Genomic DNA, 26,960 nt, shown 5'->3' on the forward strand with positions numbered 1-26,960 from the left:
AACAACTTTCATGTTGACCACCACACCTCATGTTGACCGAGGTTGATCAGTATAAGATTGCCAAGTGGAGACTTTCAAATAAAGAGAAGATGAACCACATTTTGAAATCTCACAAAACTTCACCAAATTGGACACCACCACCACCAATCTACCTCAAATGTTATATGAATGAGATCCACCAAGGGAATTTCCAAAATTTGAAACTTTTTCTCTTTCGGCCATATCAACAAACACCTTGTGGGCAGAATATATGTTGATGCCCATGCTGAGTTTTTGGGTTGGACTTGGTCCAACCCTGACCATCCCTGCTGCTCTGGAGCATCCCTGCATCTCCCCTCTACCTCACCACCCACTTGCCTGCCTCTGCTTGGACCATTTTTGACCAGAACTAGACCATGCCGGCCCTCTTGTCACCTCACCATGCTCACCCCTCTCCTCTCACATCCATCTCCCCTCACCATGTCAATTGACTTCCCCTGACCCTGCCGAGGCTGACCACCGCACGCCCTTGACCGAGACGGTGACCACCCCGCCCGGGAACGGACGTGCCCGGACGCGCCCGGAGCGCCCATGCGCGACAGGACGCGCATGGTGACGCCCCGGAGCACGCCGGAGCGCGTCGTCGCCTCGTCGCCTCCACCTCCCCCCGGCCTCAGCCTCGCACGGAGCATCGCCACGGCACCAGTTAGCTCCCAGACAACCCCATCTCCCCGCTCGAGCACTGTCGCCGTCGTCACCATCGACGACTGTCCGCCACGGTACAACACGCGCGCGTCACGCTCCTGCTCGCTACAGACCCTCGTTTTCAGTGCCTTCACGCGCGTCGTGATCCCCGTGACGTAAGGAAGAGAGCAGCATCACCGCCCACTCCTCTCCGCCACTGTGCCGTCGTCGCCATGACCGACCAACCCATGCCGCGCTGCCCTTCCTCGCCCGCTATAAAGCCGACGCTCCTCGGACGATTTCTGCACACCAACGAGTTCTCCTCTCCCTCCTGAACCTCCTCGACCTTTTCCCCTCTCCGATTACACCCCACCTCGCCGGAATTTGGCCGGAGCCCGCCGCTGCAGCAGCTCAACGAAGCCGACGATTCCGAGCACCCCTGGAGCCGCCGCAACCCTCCCTCGACTCGCCGTCGTCGACCGGTTCGTTTGCCCGCCGCTCCGACCTCGGCTCGGACGCCGGTAAGCCGCCCATCGCCACCCTCCTGGCCGCCGGTAGGGTTAGCCCTCGCCGGAGCTCGTCGACGAAGGGGACAAACCCTGGCCGTCCGATCTCTTTTAATCCCACGGTCCACAACACACCATACCGGTTCGGTGTTTTAAAAGAAACTGACAATGGACCCCACTGTCAGGCGGCCCGCTCGCCTCGCCAGCGTAGCTGGGCCGGCCCAATTAAGTTCCCGCCCGCGTTTGAAATTCAAACTGGTTTATTTCCTTTTCATTTATTTTTACAATCTGATACTAGATTCAAAATTTAATAGATCCAAATCTACTGAGCCAAATTCAGCAAACTTTATATATTTAGAAAGCTCATGAAAGGCCCCAGTCAACCCCACTGGATTCAAATCAAAATATGTTGTAGAATTTGAATAGTAAAAATAACAAATCAGTAACTTTTCAAACTTCAAATAAATATTAAAAATCAACCATAAACTATTTTGAGGTGGTTCCACCTCTCAAAAATCACAATTGATGTTGTCTAATTTATTATATAATAAAATACTATAGTTGTTTCATATGATCATGGGCTAAACTCAAATAATGGCTATCTGGCCATTTCTAGCTCATTTAAACTATTTCAAAAATAGTATTTAAATTGTATGAGGTGTAGCACCTCATTTAAATCATTAATCCAAGTGATTCAATGAGAGTTGATGACACATGTATTAATGAACCATATGTTCTTATTTGAAAATATTAAATCTTTCATAGTAGTATTTAAATTGTTCAAAACTACTTATTAAATCATATGAGATGCTTTGGTCTCATTTAAATCTTTGTCTCAAGTAATTCTACATGAGGTAGAGACCATGGTCTATTAACTCTCATAGTGAATTATTTGATGATATTAAATCATTACTATGTTGGTATTAAATTATATGAGGTGTTCACCTCATTTAAATCATTTTCTTGAATGATAAGTGTGAAGAGGTTGACTTTGGTCAACCTAGGTCATATATTATTCATAAGAGAAATTAAATCTTAATAAGATAATGAGAGGAAATTATTTCTCTAAGTAATCAAAAGTAACACCTTATTTAGTATGTGAGGAAATTATTTTCCTAAATAAGAAAACAACACCTTTACCCACTTAATAGTTATGAGTGGTGCTAGTTTACTTGTGTAAATTATATGAGGTGTTTCACTTCATTGAAATCTTGTCCCAAGTGCTTTCATATGAAGTTTGAACCCCTGGTCCAATACTCTCACATGAAATACTTGGAGATATTAAATCATAATAGGCATTTATTAAATGGTATGAGGTATCCTTGCCTCATTTAAATCATTTTCTCAAATGATGATGATGAATGGTTGACTTAGGTCAACATAAATTCATGTGTGATGATTTGAGAAGTTAAATCTTAAGAAGATTCAATGAGAGGAAATTATTCCTCAAGAATTAAAAGGAAACTATCATTTACATATATAATGAGAGGAAATTATTTTTCTTAAGAATAAAACCATATCAACCCACATGATGACAAGGTGATAATGCTAGAATAGTTGGTGTGATTTATGTGTGTGCTTTTTATAGCTCTTGAACTTGTGTGGTGATTGTATACCCCGTATTCGTATTTATAGACGCTAGTGCCGAAGGCTACGAAGGGGACGACGAGAACATCTACGGAGAAGAAGGAGGAACATTTTGATCAATACACCAACCAAGGCAAGCTAACACTCTTGCAAAGTCCCAAGTGCAAAGCTCTACAAGAGCAAGGCACCATCACCATTTATTTTTATGTCCAATAAACCTATCCCATGTTTTTACCTTGCAATTATTTTGCTTATTGTTTTTCAAAGCTTACTTTTGATTTATGATTCACTTAGGCTAGAATAGAACAAGAGCATCAAATTTAGCCTAAAGCAAACAAAGCTAGATAGCACCCCTCATGACTAGTGCTAGTGCTAACAAATAAAATTGACTACTCTAGATGGGAATATGTGCAATGAAATGACTTTGAAAACCTTGGAATGATGATTCATTCTATTGAAAGATTTTGAAGGTGAATATGACTTGAGAAGGACTTGGTGAATTTTACGAAAACCGATGGTTGGGTTCGGATGCGATACCATTCCAATTTACAAGTACCCCCACAATACCTGATTATGGGTAGGGCTTAACTGGAAGTTTATGTGTCTTAGTATGGGTTCCCTCTAAACAAGCGTCATTGGGGTTATGCCGAAAGCTGCCTCCACAAACAAAAGAAACGACGTTAAAGATGAGGTGAATGTCCGGCCCAAGCCTCGTGCGGTTCCCGGGTTGACGATCGGTCTTCACTCGGGAGGCCAAGCTCATGGGGAGAGGTACCTATACTAGGATATGTAAGTAAAAGGTTATGGTTGATGATCCGCGTACTGAGTTACGATTATTCGGGGTTACCCCGACGGATGTAATCAAAAGTTGTGGCACAAGCGTACAACCTCTCGCAGAGTGTAAACCTATTCGAATAGCCGCGTCCACGGTTAAGGACGGTTGGAAAGGCCATACTGTTCCGTCATCAGACCATTTTCAAAAATGTGACATATGACTTGTGATTTTTGCTTTTGAAAGGTAAATGTTGAGTTTGACTTGATTTACAACAAAGGTTGTGGGAATGACACTAATGTTCCCACTTGAGTTAGTTAGCACATGAAAGGTCTTGATTTCAAATACTTGTGAACTAAAATTGGCTTTATGCAAAAGAAACTAGAGCTTAGCACCCCCTTACCAGAAATGTTCGTACTTACATTAGTATTAGTTTGCGAGTACTTTAAAGTACTCATGGCTTTGTCCCTGGCTATTCAAATGGCCAGACTATGAAGAGGAGTACCAGAACCCGGAAGAAGGACAGCAGGACGTCTATGACAACTAGGACCACTCCTGACGTCAACAGTTGCCTGTGGAATAGATGGACCACGACCGCTACTACTTCGCTTCCGCTATGTGTTTTGTAATAGGATCTCTAGATCCACTATGTTGTATTAAGACTGGATCATGTGATCCTTTGTTGTAAGACGATTATGTGTTGTAATGAATGATGTGTTGTGATATCAATCTATTATGTCTCGCAAAAACAATATTCCCGGGATTGCGAGGAATGGCATAATAGGCATCCGGACTTAAAAATCCGGGTGTTGACAAGTTGGTATCGAGCCATTGTTGACCTTAGGAGACCCTAGTTAGAATGGACGTCTGAAAAACTTAGTTTCCAAAACAAATGAAGGGAATATTTATGAAAACTTATTCTCACCCTTATCTTTCAGATCTTTTAAAACATGAGAAATCTATGCTCTACTTTTTCTTGAAATTCTACCTAAAATTTTGCACACTTGATCACTTTAGTAGAACTCACACCTACGCAAGAGTTTGTATCAGGATCCCCTTGTATCATAGAGCGAATGAATGGTTCTTCAAACCAACGGTGTGTTAGATTGGTAATATGTGATGCTTGGTATGAATGAAAAAGTGTTGTTGGTTTTACCCCCTCAACACTACTCAAGTTTTCAAGTTTTGAACTTTTCAAATTCTTATCCAAACAAACCATAGAAATTCCCCCTTTATCTTATGATCTACCTCATTGTTCAGATGGCCCCTCCTACCCGCAACAACCCCCGTGCCCAAGCCAACCAGATGCACATTAAGCACACCAAGATGATTGACACCATCAACATCCTCGCAATGGAGCGCAAGGCACTTCGTCATCAGCACGCCAAGAAGGACCACCTCATTGCTCGTCTCCGCGTGAGGATAGCAACCCTGGAGCAGCTCATCCCAATACCCAACCATGCCCCCGAGAGACAAGCCCACTGTGACTTGCTATGAATGTGGTGTTACTGGTCATTACTCTAATAAGTGCCCGATGAAAGCCGCCAACAATGCCCCAAGGACTGGAAGCAATGCTTGTACCCATTGCCCAAACGGACAAGTCAACGGTAACCTGCTATGAATGTGGAGTTGTGGGTCACTTCTCCAATGAGTGCCCCAAAAAGCTTGCCAGGATTGCCGCCAATACCGCTGCACCTGCCCGACAGCAGTCGCTGTGTCGCAACTGGAAGAAAGTTTGCCCCAAACTACCCAAACAACCGCAACGGTCGTTACTACCGCTTGAATACCACCGAAGCACAGGAAGCACCCCATGCCATGCCAAGTATGTTCCCCTGTTAATCTCACTGCTCAGTCTTTCTTAGGGACCTAATTTTTCTTAAAATCTCGGGACGAGATTTGTTTAAGGGGAAGGGTTTGTAACAACCCAAAAATTTCAAAACAAACAAAATGAATTTCCCTAGTTCCAAATTTTGGAACCAACAAAAACTTTTATTAAAATAAGATTGATACATATAGATCTGGTTTAAATATTGTGTTTTGCCATGATGAGTGTTATTATGCTTATGTGCTAAACCCTAAAACCCTAATGTGATCAAGTGAAGGTCACCAACCCAATAAAATAAAAGAGAAAGAAATCAAATAAGAAATAATCTTAAACCCTAAACCTCACCCCTCTCTTCACCACCCTAGCTAAATTAAAATAAAAGGAGATTAAATAAGAAAGATGCATATGTGCCTATGGCTATTTTTATAAAACTTTACCCTAAGCTTTTCTACTTTGCTTAGAGGTTTGGAAAACCTTCATATACTTTACCTAGTACTTACCAAACCAAATCCAAGTGGTTTCCAAAGAAAATAAAAAGAAACTAAAAATGCCATAGAGGCATATGAGAGTAAAATAGCAAATTTGTGAATTTAAGAATCTTGACCCTAAGTCTTGTGGTGAATGGTTGGATCACTCCTATATACCATTTCAACACTTAACAACATCAAATGGGCCAAGAACACTCAAATCAAAAATCAAATGCAACATATGCATAGAGGCATATGAGACCCATAGCCATTTCCCCAATTTTTGCCCTATGACACTAAACCTTGACCAAATGGTGTGAGACCATCTCCAAACCTAATATAACACTAAATTGACCCTAACCCATGCCCAAGTGAAGCAAGGGGAACAACTTACAAAAATAATAAAATTTGAACCTCACCTCTTATGTGTTATGGCCAATTTTGCAAATCTTTGATCAAGACCCTTTGGAATGGATTCAATGGTTTGAAAATGTTTCAAAACCAATAAGAATCACATTAGAGTCAACCAAAGTCAATTCAAATGAAGAGAAATCACATAGTGAGAAAATCCCCAAAATTCCCTCACATACACTTAGCCCAATTTGCAAATCTTCAACCAAGGCCACCATGGCTTGATCTCTTGCTTGTAGAATACTTATATATGATAAACAAACACATTTGCATCAAAGAAACAAGAATCAAATCAAAGGAAAATTCAAAACCTACATACATGTGATAATGGTCATATAACCCATTTATAACATCTTCCCTACTTTACACCCCTGCATTTGACTTTTCTTCAACAAAACTTGGTCAACTCTGACCATGTCATCCAAGACCATGTCAAGGTCAACAACTTTCATGTTGACCACCACACCTCATGTTGACCAGGTTGATCAGTATAAGATTGCCAAGTGGAGACTTTCAAATAAAGAGAAGATGAACCACATTTTGAAATCTCACAAAACTTCACCAAATTGGACACCACCACCACCAATCTACCTCAAATGTTATATGAATGAGATCCACCAAGGGAATTTCCAAAATTTGAAACTTTTTCTCTTTCGGCCATATCAACAAACACCTTGTGGGCGAGAATATATGTTGATGCCCATGCTGAGTTTTTGGGTTGGACTTGGTCCAACCCCGACCATCCCTGCTGCTCCGGAGCATCCCTGCATCTCCCCTCTACCTCACCACCCACTTGCCTGCCTCTCGCTTGGACCATTTTTGACCAGAACTAGACCATGCCGGCCCTCTTGTCACCTCACCATGCTCACCCCTCTCCTCTCACATCCATCTCCCCTCACCATGTCAATTGACTTCCCCTGACCCTGCTGAGGCTGACCCTGCACGCCCTTGACCGAGACGGTGACCACCCTGCCCAGGAACGGACGTGCCCAGACGCGCCCAGAAGCGCCCATGCGCGACAGGACGCGCATGGTGACGCCCCGGAGCACGCCAGAGCGCGTCGTCGCCTCGTCGCCTCCACCTCCCCCCTGACCTCAGCTTCTGCACGGAGCATCGCCACGGCACCAGTTAGCTCCCAGACAACCCCATCTCCCCGCTCGAGCACTGTCGCCGTCGTCACCATCGACGACTGTCCGCCACGGTACAACACGCGCGCGTCACGCTCCTGCTCGCTACAGACCCTCGTTTTCAGTGCCTTCACGCGCGTCGTGATCCCCGTGACGTAAGGAAGAGAGCAGCATCACCGCCCACTCCTCTCCGCCACTGTGCCGTCGTCGCCATGACCGACCAACCCATGCCGCGCTGCCCTTCCTCGCCCGCTATAAAAGCTGACGCTCCTCGGACGATTTCTGCACACCAACGAGTTCTCCTCTCCCTCCTGAACCTCCTCGACCTTTTCCCCTCTCCGATTACACCCCACCTCGCCGGAATTTGGCCGGAGCCCGCCGCTGCAGCAGCTCAACGAAGCCGACGATTCCGAGCACCCCTGGAGCCGCCGCAACCCTCCCTCGACTCGCCGTCGTCGACCGGTTCGTTTGCCCGCCGCTCCGACCTCGCCGGACGCCGGTAAGCCGCCCATCGCCACCCTCCTGGCCGCCGGTAGGGTTAGCCCTCGCCGGAGCTCGTCGACGAAGGGGACAAACCCTGGCCGTCCGATCTCTTTTAATCCCACGGTCCACAACACACCATACCGGTTCGGTGTTTTAAAAGAAACCGACAATGGACCCCACTGTCGGGCGGCCCGCTCGCCTCGCCAGCGTAGCTGGGCCGGCCCAATTAAGTTCCCGCCCGCGTTTGAAATTCAAACTGGTTTATTTCCTTTTCATTTATTTTTACAATCCGATACTAGATTCAAAATTTAATAGATCCAAATCTACTGAGCCAAATTCAGCAAACTTTATATATTTAGAAAGCTCATGAAAGGCCCCAGTCAACCCCACTGGATTCAAATCAAAATATGTTGTAGAATTTGAATAGTAAAAATAACAAATCAGTAACTTTTCAAACTTCAAATAAATATTAAAAATCAACCATAAACTATTTTGAGGTGGTTCCACCTCTCAAAAATCACAATTGATGTTGTCTAATTTATTATATAATAAAATACTATAGTTGTTTCATATGATCATGGGCTAAACTCAAATAATGGCTATCTGGCCATTTCTAGCTCATTTAAACTATTTCAAAAATAGTATTTAAATTGTATGAGGTGTAGCACCTCATTTAAATCATTAATCCAAGTGATTCAATGAGAGTTGATGACACATGTATTAATGAACCATATGTTCTTATTTGAAAATATTAAATCTTTCATAGTAGTATTTAAATTGTTCAAAACTACTTATTAAATCATATGAGATGCTTTGGTCTCATTTAAATCTTTGTCTCAAGTAATTCTACATGAGGTAGAGACCATGGTCTATTAACTCTCATAGTGAATTATTTGATGATATTAAATCATTACTATGTTGGTATTAAATTATATGAGGTGTTCACCTCATTTAAATCATTTTCTTGAATGATAAGTGTGAAGAGGTTGACTTTGGTCAACCTAGGTCATATATTATTCATAAGAGAAATTAAATCTTAATAAGATAATGAGAGGAAATTATTTCTCTAAGTAATCAAAAGTAACACCTTATTTAGTATGTGAGGAAATTATTTTCCTAAATAAGAAAACAACACCTTTACCCACTTAATAGTTATGAGTGGTGCTAGTTTACTTGTGTAAATTATATGAGGTGTTTCACTTCATTGAAATCTTGTCCCAAGTGCTTTCATATGAAGTTTGAACCCCTGGTCCAATACTCTCACATGAAATACTTGGAGATATTAAATCATAATAGGCATTTATTAAATGGTATGAGGTATCCTTGCCTCATTTAAATCATTTTCTCAAATGATGATGATGAATGGTTGACTTAGGTCAACATAAATTCATGTGTGATGATTTGAGAAGTTAAATCTTAAGAAGATTCAATGAGAGGAAATTATTCCTCAAGAATTAAAAGGAAACTATCATTTACATATATAATGAGAGGAAATTATTTTTCTTAAGAATAAAACCATATCAACCCACATGATGACAAGGTGATAATGCTAGAATAGTTGGTGTGATTTATGTGTGTGCTTTTTATAGCTCTTGAACTTGTGTGGTGATTGTATACCCCGTATTCGTATTTATAGACGCTAGTGCCGAAGGCTACGAAGGGGACGACGAGAACATCTACGGAGAAGAAGGAGGAACATTTTGATCAATACACCAACCAAGGCAAGCTAACACTCTTGCAAAGTCCCAAGTGCAAAGCTCTACAAGAGCAAGGCACCATCACCATTTATTTTTATGTCCAATAAACCTATCCCATGTTTTTACCTTGCAATTATTTTGCTTATTGTTTTTCAAAGCTTACTTTTGATTTATGATTCACTTAGGCTAGAATAGAACAAGAGCATCAAATTTAGCCTAAAGCAAACAAAGCTAGATAGCACCCCTCATGACTAGTGCTAGTGCTAACAAATAAAATTGACTACTCTAGATGGGAATATGTGCAATGAAATGACTTTGAAAACCTTGGAATGATGATTCATTCTATTGAAAGATTTTGAAGGTGAATATGACTTGAGAAGGACTTGGTGAATTTTACGAAAACTGATGGTTGGGTTCGGATGCGATACCATTCCAATTTACAAGTACCCCCACAATACCTGATTATGGGTAGGGCTTAACTGGAAGTTTATGTGTCTTAGTATGGGTTCCCTCTAAACAAGCGTCATTGGGGTTATGCCGAAAGCTGCCTCCACAAACAAAAGAAACGACGTTAAAGATGAGGTGAATGTCCGGCCCAAGCCCCGTGCGGTTCCCGGAGTTGACGGTCGGTCTTCACTGGGAGGCCAAGCTCATGGGGAGAGGTACCTATACTAGGATATGTAAGTAAAAGGTTATGGTTGATGATCCGCGTACTCGAGTTACGATTATTCGGGGTTACCCTCGACGGATGTAATCAAAAGTTGTGGCACAAGCGTACAACCTCTCGCAGAGTGTAAACCTATTCGAATAGCCGCGTCCACGGTTAAGGACGGTTGGAAAGGCCATACTGTTCCGTCATCAGACCATTTTCAAAAATGTGACATATGACTTGTGATTTTTGCTTTTGAAAGGTAAATGTTGAGTTTGACTTGATTTACAACAAAGGTTGTGGGAATGACACTAATGTTCCCACTTGAGTTAGTTAGCACATGAAAGGTCTTGATTTCAAATACTTGTGAACTAAAATTGGCTTTATGCAAAAGAAACTAGAGCTTAGCACCCCCTTACCGTAAATGTTCGTACTTACATTAGTATTAGTTTGCGAGTACTTTAAAGTACTCATGGCTTTGTCCCCGGCTATTCAAATGGCCGGACTATGAAGAGGAGTACCAGAACCCGGAAGAAGGACAAGCAGGACGTCTATGACAACTAGGACCACTCCCGACGTCAACGATTGCTCGTGGAATAGATGGACCACGACCGCTACTACTTCGCTTCCGCTATGTGTTTTGTAATAGGATCTCTAGATCCACTATGTTGTATTAAGACTGGATCATGTGATCCTTTGTTGTAAGACGATTATGTGTTGTAATGAATGATGTGTTGTGATATCAATCTATTATGTCTCGCAAAAACAATATTCCTGGGATTGCGAGGAATGGCATAATAGGCATCTGGACTTAAAAATCCGGGTGTTGACACATATGGATCAACAGTGGGATTTGTCCATCCCGATGACGGATAGATATACTCTGGGCCCTCTCGGTGAAATGTCGTCTAATGTCTTGCAAGCATATGAATAAGTTCATAAGAGACCACATATCACGGTACGAGTAAAGAGTACTTGTCAGGAGACGAGGTTGAACAAGGTATAGAGTGATACCGAAGATCAAACCTCGGACAAGTAAAATATCGCGTGACAAAGGGAATGGGTATCGTATGTGAATGGTTCATTCGATCACTAAAGTCATCGTTGAATATGTGGGAGCCATTATGGATCTCCAGATCCCGCTATTGGTTATTGGTCGGAGTGAGTACTCAACCATGTCCGCATAGTTCACGAACCGTAGGGTGACACACTTAAAGTTGGATGTTGAAATGGTAGTACTTGAATATGGAATGGAGTTGGAATATTTGTTCGGAGTCCCGGATGAGATCCCGGACATCACGAGGAGTTCCGGAATGGTCCGGAGAATAAGATTCATATATAGGATGTCATTTTATGTGAATAAAATGTCGCGGAAGGTTCTTTGGAAGGTTCTAGAAGGTTCTAGAAAAGTCCGGAAGAAACCACCAAGGAAGGTGGAGTCCACATGGGACTCCACCTCCATGGTCGGCCAACCCTAGTGGGGGAGGAGTCCCAAGTGGACTCCCCCTTAGGGGGCCGGCCACCCCCCCCATATGGGAGGTGGAACTCCCACCTTGGTGGGAGTCCTAGCTAGGCTAGGTTTTCCCCTCCCTATGGAAGGTTTTTGGTTCGGGTCTTATTCGAAGACTTGGAGACCAACTCTTGGGAATCCACCTATATAATGAGGGGCATAGGGGAGGGGGCCGGACACACCAAAGCCACAAGTTGGCCGCACCCCCTTGAGGCCGGCCACCCCTCCCAAACCCTAGCCGCCCCCTCTCTCCTCCATAGCTCCCGCGTGCTTTAGCGAAGCTCCGCCGGAGTTCTCCACCGCCACCGACACCACGCCGTCGTGCTGTCGGATTCAAGAGGAGCTACTACTTCCGCTGCCCGCTGGAACGGGAGGTGGACGTCGTCTTCATCAACAACCGAACGTGTGACCGAGTACGGAGGTGCTGCCCGTTCGTGGCGCCGGAAGCGATCGTGATCAAGATCTTCTACGCGCTTTTGCAAGCGGCAAGTGAACGTCTACCGCAGCAACAAGAGCCTCATCTTGTAGGCTTTGGAATCTCTTCAAGGGTGAGACTCGATATCCCCTCGTTGCTACCGTCTTCTAGATTGCATCTTGGCTTGGATTGCGTGTTCGCGGTAGGAAAATTTTTGTTTTCTATGCAACGTTATCCTACAGGGCCCACCCCATGGGCCGGCGCGGCCCAGGGCCTGGCCGCGCCGCCCAGTGAGGAGGGGGGGCCACAGCCCCTCTCGCCTCCTTTTCTTCGCGTACGCCTTCGTCCCGAAAACCTAAGCCCCAGGAAAAGAGTCGCGGAGCGTCACAGCCACCTCGGCGAGGCGGAGAACACCAGAGAGAAAAGAGCTCTCCGGCAGGCTGAGTTCCGCCGGGGAAATTCCCTCCCGGAGGGGGAAATCGACGCCATCGTCACCATCATCGAGCTGGACATCATCTCCATCACCATCATCATCATCTTCATCATCATCACCGCCGTCTCCACCGCTGCACATCGTCACCGCTATAGCAGTTTGGGTTTGATCTTGATTGTTTGATAGGGGAAACTCTCCCGGTGTTGATTTCTACTTGTTATTGATGCTATTGAGTGAAACCGTTGAACCAAGGTTTATGTTCAGATTGTTATTCATCATCATATCACCTCCGATCATGTTCCATATGATGTCTCGTGAGTAGTTCGTTTAGTTCTTGAGGATATGGGTGAAGTCTAAATGTTAGTAGTGAAGTATGGTTGAGTAATATTCAATGTTATGATATTTAAGTTGTGGTGTTATTCTTCTAGTGGTGTCGTGTGAACGTCGACTACACGACACTTCACCTTTATGGGCATAGGGGAATGCATCTTGTACTCGTTTGCCAATTGCGGGGTTGCCGGAGTGACAGAAACCTGAGCCCCCGTTGGTATATCGATGCAGGAGGGATAGCAGGATCTCGCAGTTTAAGACTCGTGGTTAGATTTATCTTAATTACTTTCTTGTAGTTGCGGATGCTTGCAAGGGGTATAATCACAAGTATGTATTAGTCCTAGGAAGGGCGGTACATTAGCGTAGGTTCACCCACACAACACTTATCAAAACAATGAAGATTAATTAGCCGTATGTAGCGAAAGCACTAGACTAAAATCCCGTGTGTCCTCAGGAACGTTTGGTCATTATAAGTAAACAAACCGGCTTGTCCTTTGTGCTAAAAAGGATTGGGCCACTCGCTGCAATTGTTACTCTCGCACTTTACCTACTCGTACTTTATTCATCTGCTATATCAAAACCCCCTGAATACTTGTCTGTGAGCATTTACAGTGAATTCTTCATCGAAACTGCTTGTCAACACCTTCTGCTCCTCGTTGGGATCGACATTCTTACTTATCGAAGATACTACGATACACCCCCTATACTTGTGGGTCATCACCGGGAGCTCTACGCCCAGGCCCGCCAGGCACGACGGGAGGAGGAGGAGGCGGCGCGGCGGGAGGAGGCCAGGTGCCGCGCCTGGCAGGAGAGGCAGCAGCGCCTCAGGGAGGAGGCGCTGCTCCGTGCGCCGCCGCAGCCTCGGGTGGCTCCGGACCCCCACTCGGCCTGGGAGGAGGCCCTGTGGTCTCCGTGGCCGGAGTCCCTGGCGCGGTTGAGCCACAACAGCGCCTCGCCGCCCGGGGACGTCGTCCACGACGACGACGTCGCCGACGACGCCCACAGGGGCTAGGCGGCGCACTGGCGGCCACCGCGCCGCCGACCAAACCCTAATAGAGGGGTTTTATTAGTTTAAATTTAAAAGCCCATATAGGGGCTTATTTTGTTAGTTATTTGCCCAAAATAGGGCTATGTACAAATTTGCCCAAAATAGGGCATATGTTGAATGAAATTTCATTTCAATTTGCCACTTTTCTCTTTTTTTCGTGATTCTACGATTATGCGCTACGTCCGCGTGTCCGTCGGCCACCCGAACGGCCCAAACCGGACGGCCCAGCGCGTCCGTTTGGGTCGCGCGGTTGGAGATTCCCTTACATCTCCTGGGCTCAGGTCATCCTGTTATTTTTTGAAAATTAAAATATATTTATACGTTTTTAATAGTTTTTAAAACTATATCCAGATTAGCTAATGATGTATCCCAAAAGCTGGAAAAATATTAATTTCAAATACTTTGTATTCTAAGCTACACAAAATGACAAAAGTGATATCAAAGGCTTTGCATTCTAAGCTACGCAAAAATGACAAAAGTGTGGATCTTGGTATACATATTTCAAATCTACATATTTTATAAGTTTTCTCATTTTTCGTGCATCCTACAATACAAATAATTCTGCACTAAGATTTTTCATGCTTGTCAATTACATCATTGATCATGTCTAAATTTATTTTAGATTTTTTTAAAACTTATAATATGGTTTTGATTTTTTTAATGAAGAGATCAATGTAGCTAGGGGGCAAATACAATTTTCGATAATCATATGGTTATTAAAATCCTTTGAGGCTAGTTGTGCAATGTTGGTCTTATTCGGGTTTTTTTTTTCATGGAGAGCACAATGGAAGAAAACCAAGGTAAGAAAGTAAAGCTTGAGGCTTCTTCAATGTAACTTTTAATGGTTATATCTGGGGCGTTCATTATTCATGTTCAGTGTTTGATGCACTTTGTTTGAGTAATTACTAAAATTAGATCGTTTGCTTAAAATAAAGAAGAAATGGAAACTATGGTTTTCACATACATGGCAACAGATTAATTAAGGCACCGAGAAATCGAGAGGAGAACCAAAAGGGGTGTTTTTGGACATGCTTGGCTAGCTATGCCTGCCGAACTAGAAGGACACCATGTTGTCGATCTAGTAAACCTGTCCCTTGTACATGATCTAAATTAAATGAGCGTGTGTGTTCCCCCTTGATGCTGCAAGAATGTTCAGCTTGGCCCCTGAACTTTAATTTTCTACACATCCGTGCAGGAGTGCAGAACTCAAAGTATATTTACATTCTGTTACAGAGCATTGGACACGCATGGTCAGCAAAACATCTGGCAGTCACACCAATGGCCATTGCATTTCTAACTGTATCCAGTGGAGGTTCTCACTCTTATGCATGCTGCTTACTTCTCTTGAGGAATGCCAAGATGTTGCTGCGGTGGCTGGCTTTCTTCTTCTTATGAACGCCTGGAGCAATGTGAGCATCCTGCTAATATTTCAGAGGAAATTTTCTTACGCACCAAGGTAGAAAGAAAGGAAGCAAGTTCGTACTTGTTAACTTGTATTGCTCTGTGCATGACTGAATAAAACTTACACACGTAAGCAGTATCGTGCTGATTTTATGGTGTAAATAGTGTTTAGAGTACATATTGCTATTGAAGTGAACAAATACATGATTGATTGAATGTAGGATACCTCTGCTCTGAAGGAAAATGACCTTGTTATGGATGCTGGGTTTCCAACGTCTGCAACTGCCACGGTAACTTCCCTCCCTAATAAGAACACCATATCAACATATATTCGGTAAATCGACAGCGATTGTATGCATAAAGTAAGCTTAAAACAGCTGAAAACAACTAGCTGCTGTTATTTGTAAATCCAGGAAAGCGAGTTGAGGTCGTGCTGAAAATTGGGACATAGGAGAGGAGAATGGGCTCTTCAGCTGGTTCTTTTATTGTCACAGACATAGAAAGGGGGTATATTTTTCCATGTATATTTGGGGATTTTTAGCAGTGCACAGAATACACCATTTCTTCTCTTCAGAATGGCAAGAAAGCAGAACAAATTTACGTGGAAGATACACAATCATTCCAAATATTTTTCATTTCCCAAGAAAATTACCGATGGTTGACTCAACATCATATGGCTTCAGAGTGCGATTGGCTCCAGGCACCGGGTGACCCCTGCTGTGTGACAATGCTAATAATGTCATACACTGATGCAAATCGCAGATATATAATACTAATAGGTTCAAAGAAAGTGAAATAACTTGAACTGGAGTATATAACAAACCTTGAATCAGTAACATTTTCCTTATTGTTTGTCTCCGTAGCTGGAGTGAAGAAGTGGTACTAGTTAGTAAAATCATAGCTGAGCTGAAGTATTCTGCAGGTTCATCATGTAGAATCAAACAAAGCTTGAAAACTGTACATTGCGAGAGGTAACGGCGATGGTATTGAACGGCGCCAGTGTCCATACGTAGAGCCAATAGGTTGAGAGAAATTGCATACTGTTCGCATGTCAGAAGCCTCTGGTACAGTCAGGAATCATACAAATTCAGTGAGTATAGCAAGGTTCAATTTGGTCGATGTTCATCAATTCACTGTTTCATCATCACATATGGCGCATTCTACACTCCAATTTTTTTCAGGTAATTACACGAGCTCTCTTCATGCCATACACAATTTATTACAGCGAGTACAAGCAGATAGGATGCCAACCTGTTTGAGGAAGGTGATCTTTTGCTCTGTTTGCGTGACCTCGGTCTTGTCCTCCAGCTGGTGCTCGAGCTTGGATAAAACAGTTCCGAGGTGATCAATCACCGTCACAACCGCATCGCAGATGTAGCTCTTCGTGCTGTCCAGGATCCTTCACCACGGGCAAGAAATTGAACTTACACGCGGCCATCGGCTCCACGAGAGGAAGAAAGGAAAGAAAATGTGTTGGAATGAAATAATCGACGGAAGGTCTGCACTTACAGCCTCTTCTGCTCGGTGCCGAGGAACGCCTTCTCGCAGCAGTCCGCCGCCTGGTGCAGCTGGAACCTCAGATCCTTGAGCTCCTGCAGCTCAAAACGTAATGGTCAGACCAGAATCTAGAGGCATGCACGCCATGCGGCGCGATTGGGAAGTACAGTAGGAGGGAAAAGAACAGGCTCAACTCTGAGCGCGCCGTCGAAGCTCTGGGCCGCGCCGAGACGCGATGACGACCTGACGAAGGGCGCCGCGGGGGAACGCTGACGCCCAGCCTCGCCGGCCTCCGCATCCATCTCCGCATCCATCTCCGTTATTCAAAGCCAAATTTATAACAATGTATGTATTGAGAAGAATTCCCAGTATACAGAGTAAAATACACATCATTGTTGCGCAGCAGCTGAGTAAACCATCTCTGTGCACTCGGAATCATCCTTGACTTCAACATGGCTGAACCGGAAGGTTTTGGCCAAGCTCTGCACGAGCTGATGATGGATCACCTCGTCAGGAGGGAGTTCCACTTTTGCCTCCTGCCGCAACGACGTGACATCCTTGTTGGCGATGCCGCATGGCACGATGTGCTTGAAGTAGCCCAAATCAGGATCGATGTTGAAGGCGAGGCCATGGGAGGTGAACCCGGAGGAGATCCTGACCCCGATGGCCCCGATCTTCCTGTCCCCGACCCAGACGCCGGTGCAGCGGCCCCCCGGCCGCGCCTCGACGCCGTAGAGCGAGGCGACCTCGACCATGGCGGCCTCGAGCCCCTCGACGTACCTCCGCGCGCCGAGGCCGACGTCCCGGAGCGAGAGGATGGGGTAGAGCACGGCCTGGCGCGGGCCGTGGAAGGTGACGTCGCCGCCCCGCTCCGTGCGGTGGAGCTCGGCGCCGAGGGCCCCCAGGCTGGACTCCGGCACCAGCAGGTTGTGGTCGGTGCGGCGCTTGCCGAAGGTGTAGGTCGGCGGGTGCTGCAGCGAGAGGACGAGGTCCGGGACCCGGCCGGCCCGCCGGTCGGCGACGAGCCGCTCCTGGAGCTTGAGGGCGTCGCCGTACTTGACCACCCCGAGCCTCCACGCCTCCAGAACCCTCCTCGCGCCACCGCCACTCATCTCCGCCGCTGGGTGGATTTCCCCTCGGCTTCGGTTGCAAGTTAGACGACGACCAAGTCCTATCATACGCTTCGTACCAAAGAAGGTATTCTGTGGGTTTGTCACAGATTGACGTTTGGCCGGAGTTCCAACAAGCCGCTCCCCTTTTGACTGAAAGCAACAACTGATGGTGTCGTCCTAGTGCCTTCTGAATTCTCTATCACTTTTGCACTCTGCAGCCATTTTCTCGTTTATGTAAGCACATTGTTTAAGAAGCTGAAAAGAAAGCACAGCAGAAGAGCATATATACAAGAACCACTCACCTTTCCCTCCATAACAGAAACACAGGAATTCGTTGTCCCCAAATCAATTCCAATAACCTCATTTCCAATTGGTTTTGCACTGTAACAGAAAAAAAAAAGAACACGGAGAAGTTAGATGCATACTGCAAACATCTCCTTCAGATTGTGTAAACCAAGATGAGGTAATTACCTGAAAGTTCTTGCAAGACTTCCCCATCTTGAACAAGCATTTGCACTGAACGTTGATTGAATAACGTTTGTCAACTGAAAAACAAACAAGTTAAAGGAGCAGTCAGAAGTTAAAATGGAACAAGATATATGTTGCTTTGTGATGTATTATATAAATCTAAACTTTGAGCATTTGTTTTGTCAGATCTACGAAGAGTAGGGAAGTAAACAATGATCGTGATCTGCATAAAGTTAAAACAGAAGTTGGAAAAAAGGTCGAAAGACAGAAAAATGACTACTCTTGGAATACATGAGAAATTGAGAATGCAACAACCAAAGGCTGGTTTCAGAATTGGGCTGCTGAGGCAGTGTATCATCATTTAATAACTAGTATGACTTGTTGCATAGTTCATGGTACAATGATAGTTTAGGGAAATTTTCATGCGATGATCAAGATATACAGTGGTCGGTACCTTCTCAGGAATAGGATATCACACCACTCCGTTTGGCTGTGTGGACCAAACTAAGTTGACATGGAGACAAGCAGAACACTTGCAGCAAGGTGTAGGAAGACGGATCTCAAACTTAGTTTTTTCGTATCAAATGCTACGACAACTATGTTAAATCCTATACCAGTATGGACGAAGTGATGTAATCTCTGCCTGGACATGTTGGACGCTACTATATTGTAATGGTGCGGCTTCTAGCTAAAGCATACCGAGCACAAATCCACTTTACCGACAAAAAAACAATGGAACAAGTCTGCTAACAACAAGTTTCTTTGTCACAGTCGTGCGCAGAAATGAAGCAAAACAGCTGAGACTAAGCCAAATCCCCAGCTACCAAAAGGCGGGCAAGTTATGTACATCATCAATATAGGCCAGATGCCCAAATATCATCACGATACGTTACAGGAAAAACTTTAAACTGTGTTCGTTGATGTATGTGCGCAATTTTTTTTTCCGGATCTGTTACTTAGTTTTCTAAGTACTTGCGTTTTTTGGAAGATGACTGACGAACTAATCTGGCAGTTCTTAGGAACCCGAAATTCGGTTGTGTTTCCGGTTAGAGGAGGAAAACCTACAGACGGAAGGATGACTCATGGAAGACCTATAGTACTGCGGTTGGAGGAGCTACTGGTCGCTCGCCGAAGAGGAAGAGGGACCTGGGGGACGGGCGACATGGCCGGAGCATACAAGGCAGGAGGAGACACATGGTGGTGAAGAACTAACCGGTGAGTGGTGGCCGAAGCACCGGTCCGCCGTCGAGCGGAGCGCCATCGCCGATCGCCGCATCGCGCACTGCCTTGCTTGCTCCTCAGCTCCTGGCGGCTAGGGTTGGGGGACTTGGGAGGATGGGGTCGCGGCCGCGTGTACTGCTGTGAGTTCTGAGAAAAAAGGGAGCCTAAATTATCGCAAAAAAGGTGCAGCGAATGGACGACATGGGCCTTTATTGCCGGATTGTTAGGAAGTTAGTTTAAGCCTCATTTCTACTACCCCTGGCCCAAGACCGAATTAACTACACTGTTTTTTTTTTTTGGGTCACAAGTGGTTCTGCGGCCTGTCTGGAAGAATTGCGTCCTTAAGACATCTCCAACAGGGCGACCCAAACCGCGCCCAAAACGCGGCCCAACGCGGGACGCACCGTAAAGCGGACGGCCGCGGCATCCGAAACGACGCAAACCCGGCCCAAATCCGGGCTAGGTTTGCGTGGCCGCGGATGGCACGCGCCGTCCGCTCGCGTCCGGCGCTCGAGTCGCCTCGTCTCCCTTGGGCCCACTCGTCGGTGACCGGGGAGGCTATTAAATGGGGACCGGAGGGGATCCGGCCCTCCACTCCGGTCCCCACTCCACTCCCGCAGCGAAACCGCCGCCATGGCCAAGCGACGGTTCGCTTCCGCCAACGACGACGAGGCGAGCAGCGGCCGCCGTCGTCCGTCGGCGCTGCGGCCTGCGGGAGGAAACCGAGGCGGCCTCCACATCGGAGAGGCCGCCCGCGGCGGCGAGGCATTGCCGCAACCGCCGCCTCTGCTGCTCGAGGTGAAGCCCGAGTCCTCGGAGGAGGACCCGGACCTAGGCGCTGCGCTGATGATCTCGGCGGCGGAGGAGGAGGCGAGTGGCCGCACCTCCATGCGGCCATTCGCACCTCCGAGATGGAGGAGGCGGAGGGCTGGGTGATACGTCCAATTTGCATCACTATTTTATATCATAATTTGTTGTTATTCATTGATATATTTCATGTTTGGACATAATACTTATGTTATTTCATCTATTTTGCATGTTTCATGATTATTGGAGGATCGAGCACCGGAGCCAGGATTCTGCTGGAAAAAGCACCGTCTGTTGCGGTCAGAAACCCACCGGCGAGCAGCGACGGGCAACACGGTAGAGCCGGGAGGCTCCCAGGACTGCGGCTGGCCCTGATCCCTCCGAGCGACGGCCCGCAAAGACTCGGCACGCACGTCCGATGCTGATGCAAGGGCGTGCCACCCGACCTATACCCGGTCGGGGAAGGTGTTGGATGTGCCTCGCTTAGTTTCCTGCATGGCATACACGTAAACATTAAATACGAGCCTCGATCGGCTCTCGGGTTGTCTCGTGAATCGGCTCAAGGAGCCGATCCACCCATGATGCGTACGAGGTGTACGATCAGATGGTGGTCCTGCTTGATCAAAACAAAGCTAAAACGACCTACTACGATTTAGGGTTTTCACCGCATAATCGGAACATCCTACTCGTGATTGAGCCTGGCGGCCACGCACGGTGATCGTAAACCGACCCTAGGCAAGGCCTAAAAACCAACACGAAGTTGATCCTCGGAACATCCTGTCTAGGGCTAGCAAACTACACCCTACGCGCCACTTGGATCCTTCAACCCGTTTGTAAGGCCTAACTATGCGAGATATTAAACTAATCCTTGAAGAACAAGGAGCAATCATAACGGATCGGATCTACTAAATAATGATCAAGCGGGGTGCCGCCCTTACACCCAAGATAGGTGTAAGGGTGGCTAGATGTCTAAGGGTCGCACGACGATAGCATATGATACGATGAACAATGCTAACCCTAAAACATCTATGATAACTACGTTGCTCGCCATCAACAAGGCTTCAGCACGAGCAACGCATGAACGGCGAATAAACGAGTACTGCCTAGATCGCAAGATGCGATCTAGGCAGCATGATGCTTACCGGAAGAAACCCTCGAGACAAGGGAGTTGGCGATGCGCCTAGATTGGTTTGTGGTGAACGTGATTGTTGTTTATTTCATAAACCCTAGATACATATTTATAGTCCGTAGACTTTCTAATCGTGGGAATAATCCCAACCGGGCACGAGCCCAAACTCTATCTGACCGACACGTATCCTACTATGTTACAGATACACGGGCAAACTAGCCCAAACTTTGTATACAAGGCCGATTCATGTATTTCTTCCATGTATATTCTTCAAGCCCATCTCCAATCGCGGCCCACCTCCGATCCGGTCAAATTCCGGTGATAACACATGCCCCCCTGGTTTTGGAAATGTCAATTCCAAAATCACTCGCTTTTTCTTCGTCGGGTCATGTCGTGGCGAGAGCGGAACCGTCGCAGTATCCTTCATCATGATGCCTTGCCTCTTCCACTTCTCCGCGTGACCCGGCAATTTTTTTGTTTTGTTGGGCACCACTTCCTCGAAGCTGCTCGTGGCATTGAATCTCCACTATATCCCCTTTTATTTAACCGTTCCAAACAGTTCGCTTCTTCATCCCCTTCGCATTAGCACTCCAAAAGCCCTCCTGCGCCACCATGTCTTCTTCCTCCTCTACCTCATCGGGTCTTTCCATCAAATCCTCCTCCTCCCGCGAGCCGACGCCGGAGTGGGACCCGGAGGAGGCCCACGCGGCCAACATCCGCCGCGCCATCGAAGCCGGGGATGAGCCCAGTCACGACTTCTCCATCTGGTCTGAGGACGACAAGTCCTCGACCGACGGGGAAAGTGACCTCCGCTTCCTCGCCGACGGGGAGACGGAGGAGGAGAGCGATGACGATCGCTTCTCCTGTGATGACTTCACCTTCTCCGAGGAGGAGGAGGAGGAGGAGAACGACACCTCCTCCGACGAACCGCCGGCCAAGCGCTTCTGCCCCGGCCGGGGAACCTCAGCGACTTCGACAGCGACGACGACGATGCTGACGAGGAAGACGAGGACAACGAGGGTCCTGCCGGCAGCCGCTACAGCGGCGACGACGAGCCCGCCGGGAGTAGCGCCGACAGCGGCGACGATGGCGACGACGAGGGAAGCGACGGCCCGTAGATAGGACCCCTAGCATAGGATCAGTAGTAGTAGATGGGGCAATGTATCCCCTAGTACTTCCTTTTGAGAGCAATCAGCTCTTTATGTAAGAAATCTCGTTTATCAATGAAGAATTTCCCCAATTTGATTTTGCCGATTTCCTTTATGCTAATTTAGCCGATTTCCCCTCATACCGACTTTGCCGATTGTCCACTTAGCCAATGCTCAATGAGCCGATGGCAACGCATCGGTCCCTCATAATCCGCCTTCATCTCTTTGACTACGGAGTGATTGTAAACTCGGTCAATGCTCAATAAGCCGAGGTCAACGCATCGGTTCCTCACGATCTATCCTTCATCTTTTCAACCGATGACTTTGAGCTCTGGTGGACAATGTGGAAGACCAATGCCTTTAAGAGAGCCCTAGAACCGCTGTTGAAACGACTTGACGCTGAAGCCGATACTTCGCGGAATCGGATATCACCCGCTCGCAAATCTCCTCGGTGATACTTTATAACCCTGCTTCGTTTCTTTGCGAGCAACCGGGATGGCCCGGAGCCAACTCCCTATCGGTGATGATGGATCCCAGCTCCGGCGATCCTTTTCGCAAGAACTCAACACCTTTGAAGAAGATTGCGACGCAAGACCAGCCGATGACACTCCAATCGGCTTCTAAAAACAGAGCATCTACCAGGTCAGCTGCCCCCCGAGCCTCAGTCAAGGCGAAAACATTGATGAGGACATGCAATTCAGACAAATGGACTCGAGCTCGATCACATCCGAGAAAGCTACCATGCGAGCCAGCCCGAGCCGACCACCTTTCTTCCGTTGAAAGCCGATACTCGCAGATGATCACCGGCGGCTTAGAAACCAAAATTCCTCCGACAAGGTTGTCTTGTACGCCCAAAACTCCTCCGACAAGACCGCTGAACTGGCAACCTTGCGCACGGAGTTGGAAGCCCTCGTGTCTTGAACACGCCACTAGAGTCGATGGCCGTGCATCGGCTTTGTTCCTTAGCTCTAAAGTCGATGTCCGTGCATCGGCTGTACATTATGAAAAAAAAAATTACTGGCCGATTTTTCTATCGGCCCCCAATATTTCACTGCACATGTTCATCTGTCGCACATGTTCATCTGATTAGGTGCCCCCCGAGCCGATTCTTCCAGGTAACTGCTGATATCGGCTCTGTGGTTAGCCAAGGCACTATATGTGAACGTCGGCTCTGTTAGGACCAGTGTTGACTTCTTCCGACTCATCGACCGACGTAAACCCATTGCCCATTAGATCGACGTTGAACCCGGGCGAACGCATGGTGATGATAATTTTGGCCGATTGCCGGAATCGGCCTCCATGTTGATCGAATCGCTCAATGAAGGTTTTGCGATGTTCCTCCATAGATCCTTGGGGCCGATCACACGGATCGGCATCGCCACGTTTGTCCATAGATGTTGCTCTTGTTACACGGTCAGGCCGGTGGATAAGACCAGTCTTACCCCGTCCTTCGCCACGTCAATGCACTCGCAGTCGTCCAAATTGATGCCTGAGAGTGGCTCTTGGCCTGTTGTCTCCCAAACGTTCATGCCAGCCGTTGAAATCTCGGCTGAATCATCTGCGTGGACGACCTCTACTTCATCTCCATCCCACTGTATCAAGCATTGGTGCATCGTGGATGGAATGCAACGATTGGCGTGGATCCAATCTCTTCCTAGCAGGACGAGCATAGGTGCTCTTGCTCGTCGACAATAAAGAACGTCGTAGGGATGGTTTTTCTCCCTACGGTCGGATCCACGTTCGAGAACACCTTGTGCGTCAGATGCTTGGCCGTTGAAATCGCTCAGTGTCACATTGGTCTTGATCAGATCCGAGCTAGAGCGTCCCAACCGACGTAGCATGGAGTACGGCATAATGTTGACTGCCGCTCCGGTGTCTACCAGCATCTTGTTGACAGGCTGCCCATTGATATAGCCTCGCAAGTACAAGGCCTTCAGGTGTCTGTAGCTTCTTTCTCGTGGCTTCTCAAAGATAACCGGCCGTGGGCCGCAGTCAAGTTGCGCCACAGGTGCTTCGTCTAATCCCGGAGCACTAAACTCCGTCGGAAGGATGAACACCATGTTTGTGCCGGCCGACGTTTCATCATCGGCTTTCTTTTGTCCGGGGCGCCACTCTTTCCTTTGTGGCCGACCTTCTTCGTCCAGGGTTCGCTGAATTTTAGCGGCCAGATCAGGCCGCGCCTTCCTCAACGTGTGCAGGTATAACCTCTCGGCTTCCTCCAAACCATGTAGTCGTTGAACCCTACGCTTTTGGGAACGGCTGAGTCCATCAGGGCACCATCTCGGCCGGTGGTACTTATCTTCTTCTTCATCATCATCGTCTTCTAATTCTTCGAGATCTTCCACCCGAGAGGACTCAGCGTGCTTGTTCCGAGGCGGGAGAGGCCCTAGACGTTTGAACACGGACACCTTAGCTACATCCTTCTTCTTCTGTTTACATTCTGGGCAGTTGCCGATTGTAGGCAATCGGCTCATTCCTGAATCCCAGCGAGTGTCCGAAGAAGGGACAGGTCCCGAGTGCCTATCCACGTCGTCTTGCTCTCTCGACTTTTCCTTGGCGTGGCGCTCATATCTCTCCTCGTCGCAATCATGCCGACGATGTCTCCTGGCATCCCTAGCTAGACGATCCCTTTCGTCCTCGCTGTTATACCGTCGGCGTTGGTCATATTGACTCACATACTTGTTGAGGAGGTGATCAGAGAGAGGTCGCTGATATCTTACGTTCCTCACTTCTCCCTCTGTGATGTAGCGCTTGCCAATTGCCATCGTGACGGAGCCGATCGCGTGGAACGGCTTCCTCTGTGTCCTTGCTATGAGAGCAGCTGCCCTCATCTCCGTCCTTACCAGAGTGGTGCCCAAGTCCTACCATGTTGATGTTGAAGGATAAACTTGGCTGGCCCTTCTCAGGGTAAGCGTACTCCACCATGTTAACGGCGGGGAAGGGGTGTGTGTCAACCTTCATGGCGTACTGGCTGAAAATTAGACGCCCTTGTTCTATCGCCATTTGGACCTGCTGACGCCACACCCTGCAGTCGTTGGTGGCGTGGGTGAACGTGTTATGCCACTTGCAGTATGGCTTTCCATTCAGCTCCTGCGCCGTGGGGATCTTGTGGCCTTCGGGTACCTTTAGCTGTTTCTCCTTAAGTAAGAGGTCGAAAATTTGCTCAGCCTTGGTGACATCGAAGTCAAACCCTCTTGGAGGACCTTGTGGCTTAACCCACTTACAGGACACGGGGCTTGCCCCCGAGTCCATTCAGCCATCGCTACCTCCTCGATCTCCCGCGAGCCTTCATCTTCATCTCGCCTCAACCGGGACCACCGCACGTTTGAATTTATCCCGGTAAACGTCCGGGTGGCGCTGCTCATACGATGACGGCTTCCGCACCATGTGCGCCGGTGAAGGGTACTCGCTTGGGAGGCCACATCCTTGATCGGTGATATGAGACCTACCACCGCCAACTCGATCGCTTCTTTTTCGGTCACACGAGCCGAATAGCATCGGTTCCTAACGTTTACGAAGCGCTGGATGTATTCGACACGGTTTCTCCGCGCTTACGTCGTACTTGTGCTAGATCGGCAATGCCAGCCTCGGAAGCCTCCGAGTGATGCCGCATGTGGAACTGCTCCTCCAAGCGCTTCCAAGTCCGGATTGAGTCCGGTGGCAGCGATGCGTACCACCCGAAAGCCGATCTGTGAGGGACCGTGCGAAGAACCTCACACGCAGCTCATCCGATCGTCGAGATCGTGCCCAGCTGTGCCAAATATCGGCTCACATGCTCGATTGAGCTGGAACCATCCGATCCACTAAATTTGGAGAATTCGGGGAGCCGATATTTGGGTGGTAGTGGGATCAACTCGTACTCGTTGGGGTACGGCTTGGAATAGCCGATTGCCCTCCTCTTCGGCACCATGCCGAACCGGTCTCTCAAGATTGTACTCGATCCGATCCGCGGTGCTGGCTGCAGGAGTCGAACTACGAAGATTTGCCGGAGTGGCATACTTAGCCAACCATGCTTGCTTCTCAAGCTACGAGCCAAGCTGCAGGAGTTGGGCTGCGGAGGTTTATCGGGGTGGCGTACTTGGCTAGCCACGTCCGCTTCTCAAGATCTGTCCCCGAAGTTCCTCCTGTTGTTCCGAAGTCCCTGCTGTTGCGGTCCGGTTTGTGAGGGCCCGATTCTTGCGGTCGGCACGTATGTGCACGTGTATCCGTGAGGGATCTCCTTAGGCGCCTCATGCAAGAACCGGTAGTCGCTAG

At 47.4% G+C, this 26,960-nt stretch overlaps 2 protein-coding genes across 5 annotated transcripts; both read right to left on the reverse strand.

Moving 5' to 3' along the window:
* Positions 1 to 14,924: 14,924 nt before the first annotated feature.
* LOC124661847 (probable protein ABIL5) lies at positions 14,925 to 17,135 on the reverse strand. Of its 4 annotated transcripts, none has more exons than XM_047199733.1 (8): positions 17,016 to 17,135; positions 16,834 to 16,916; positions 16,576 to 16,723; positions 16,286 to 16,385; positions 16,148 to 16,187; positions 15,977 to 16,038; positions 15,551 to 15,627; positions 14,925 to 15,341 (listed from the first exon to the last, which is right to left on the reverse strand). In XM_047199733.1, exons 1-8 carry the CDS (start codon positions 17,133 to 17,135, stop codon positions 15,246 to 15,248), a joined length of 726 nt encoding a protein of 241 aa, XP_047055689.1. In that variant the 3' UTR covers positions 14,925 to 15,245. The 4 variants fall into 4 exon arrangements, with proteins under 4 accessions (XP_047055689.1, XP_047055687.1, XP_047055688.1 ...); XM_047199731.1 differs by having other exon boundaries at positions 14,925 to 15,344; XM_047199732.1 differs by having other exon boundaries at positions 15,977 to 16,041.
* An 8-nt stretch (positions 17,136 to 17,143) lies between these two features.
* Positions 17,144 to 19,763, reverse strand: LOC124661846 (octanoyltransferase LIP2, mitochondrial-like). Its single transcript, XM_047199728.1, has 4 exons — positions 19,615 to 19,763; positions 18,405 to 18,478; positions 18,236 to 18,314; positions 17,144 to 18,145 (listed from the first exon to the last, which is right to left on the reverse strand). Exon 4 carries the CDS (start codon positions 17,997 to 17,999, stop codon positions 17,211 to 17,213), a length of 789 nt encoding a protein of 262 aa, XP_047055684.1. The 5' UTR covers positions 18,000 to 18,145; positions 18,236 to 18,314; positions 18,405 to 18,478; positions 19,615 to 19,763; the 3' UTR covers positions 17,144 to 17,210.
* Between the last annotated feature and the right edge of the window lie 7,197 nt (positions 19,764 to 26,960).

Source organism: Lolium rigidum, chromosome 6, assembly GCF_022539505.1.
Source record: "Lolium rigidum isolate FL_2022 chromosome 6, APGP_CSIRO_Lrig_0.1, whole genome shotgun sequence".
Classification (NCBI taxonomy): domain Eukaryota; kingdom Viridiplantae; phylum Streptophyta; class Magnoliopsida; order Poales; family Poaceae; genus Lolium; species Lolium rigidum.

Coding starts and splice junctions, on each gene's coding strand:
- LOC124661847 (XM_047199729.1), bottom strand. CDS start 17,135: ATGGATGCGGAGATGGATGCGGAGGCCGGCGAGGCTGGGCGTCAGCGT. Junction 16,042..16,147: donor GAAAATGTTACTGATTCAAG/GTTTGTTATATA, acceptor ATTGTCACACAG/CAGGGGTCACCCGGTGCCTG. Junction 15,345..15,550: donor CATTTTCCTTCAGAGCAGAG/GTATCCTACATT, acceptor CTGAAATATTAG/CAGGATGCTCACATTGCTCC.
- LOC124661846 (XM_047199728.1), bottom strand. CDS start 17,999: ATGATAGGACTTGGTCGTCGTCTAACTTGCAACCGAAGCCGAGGGGAA.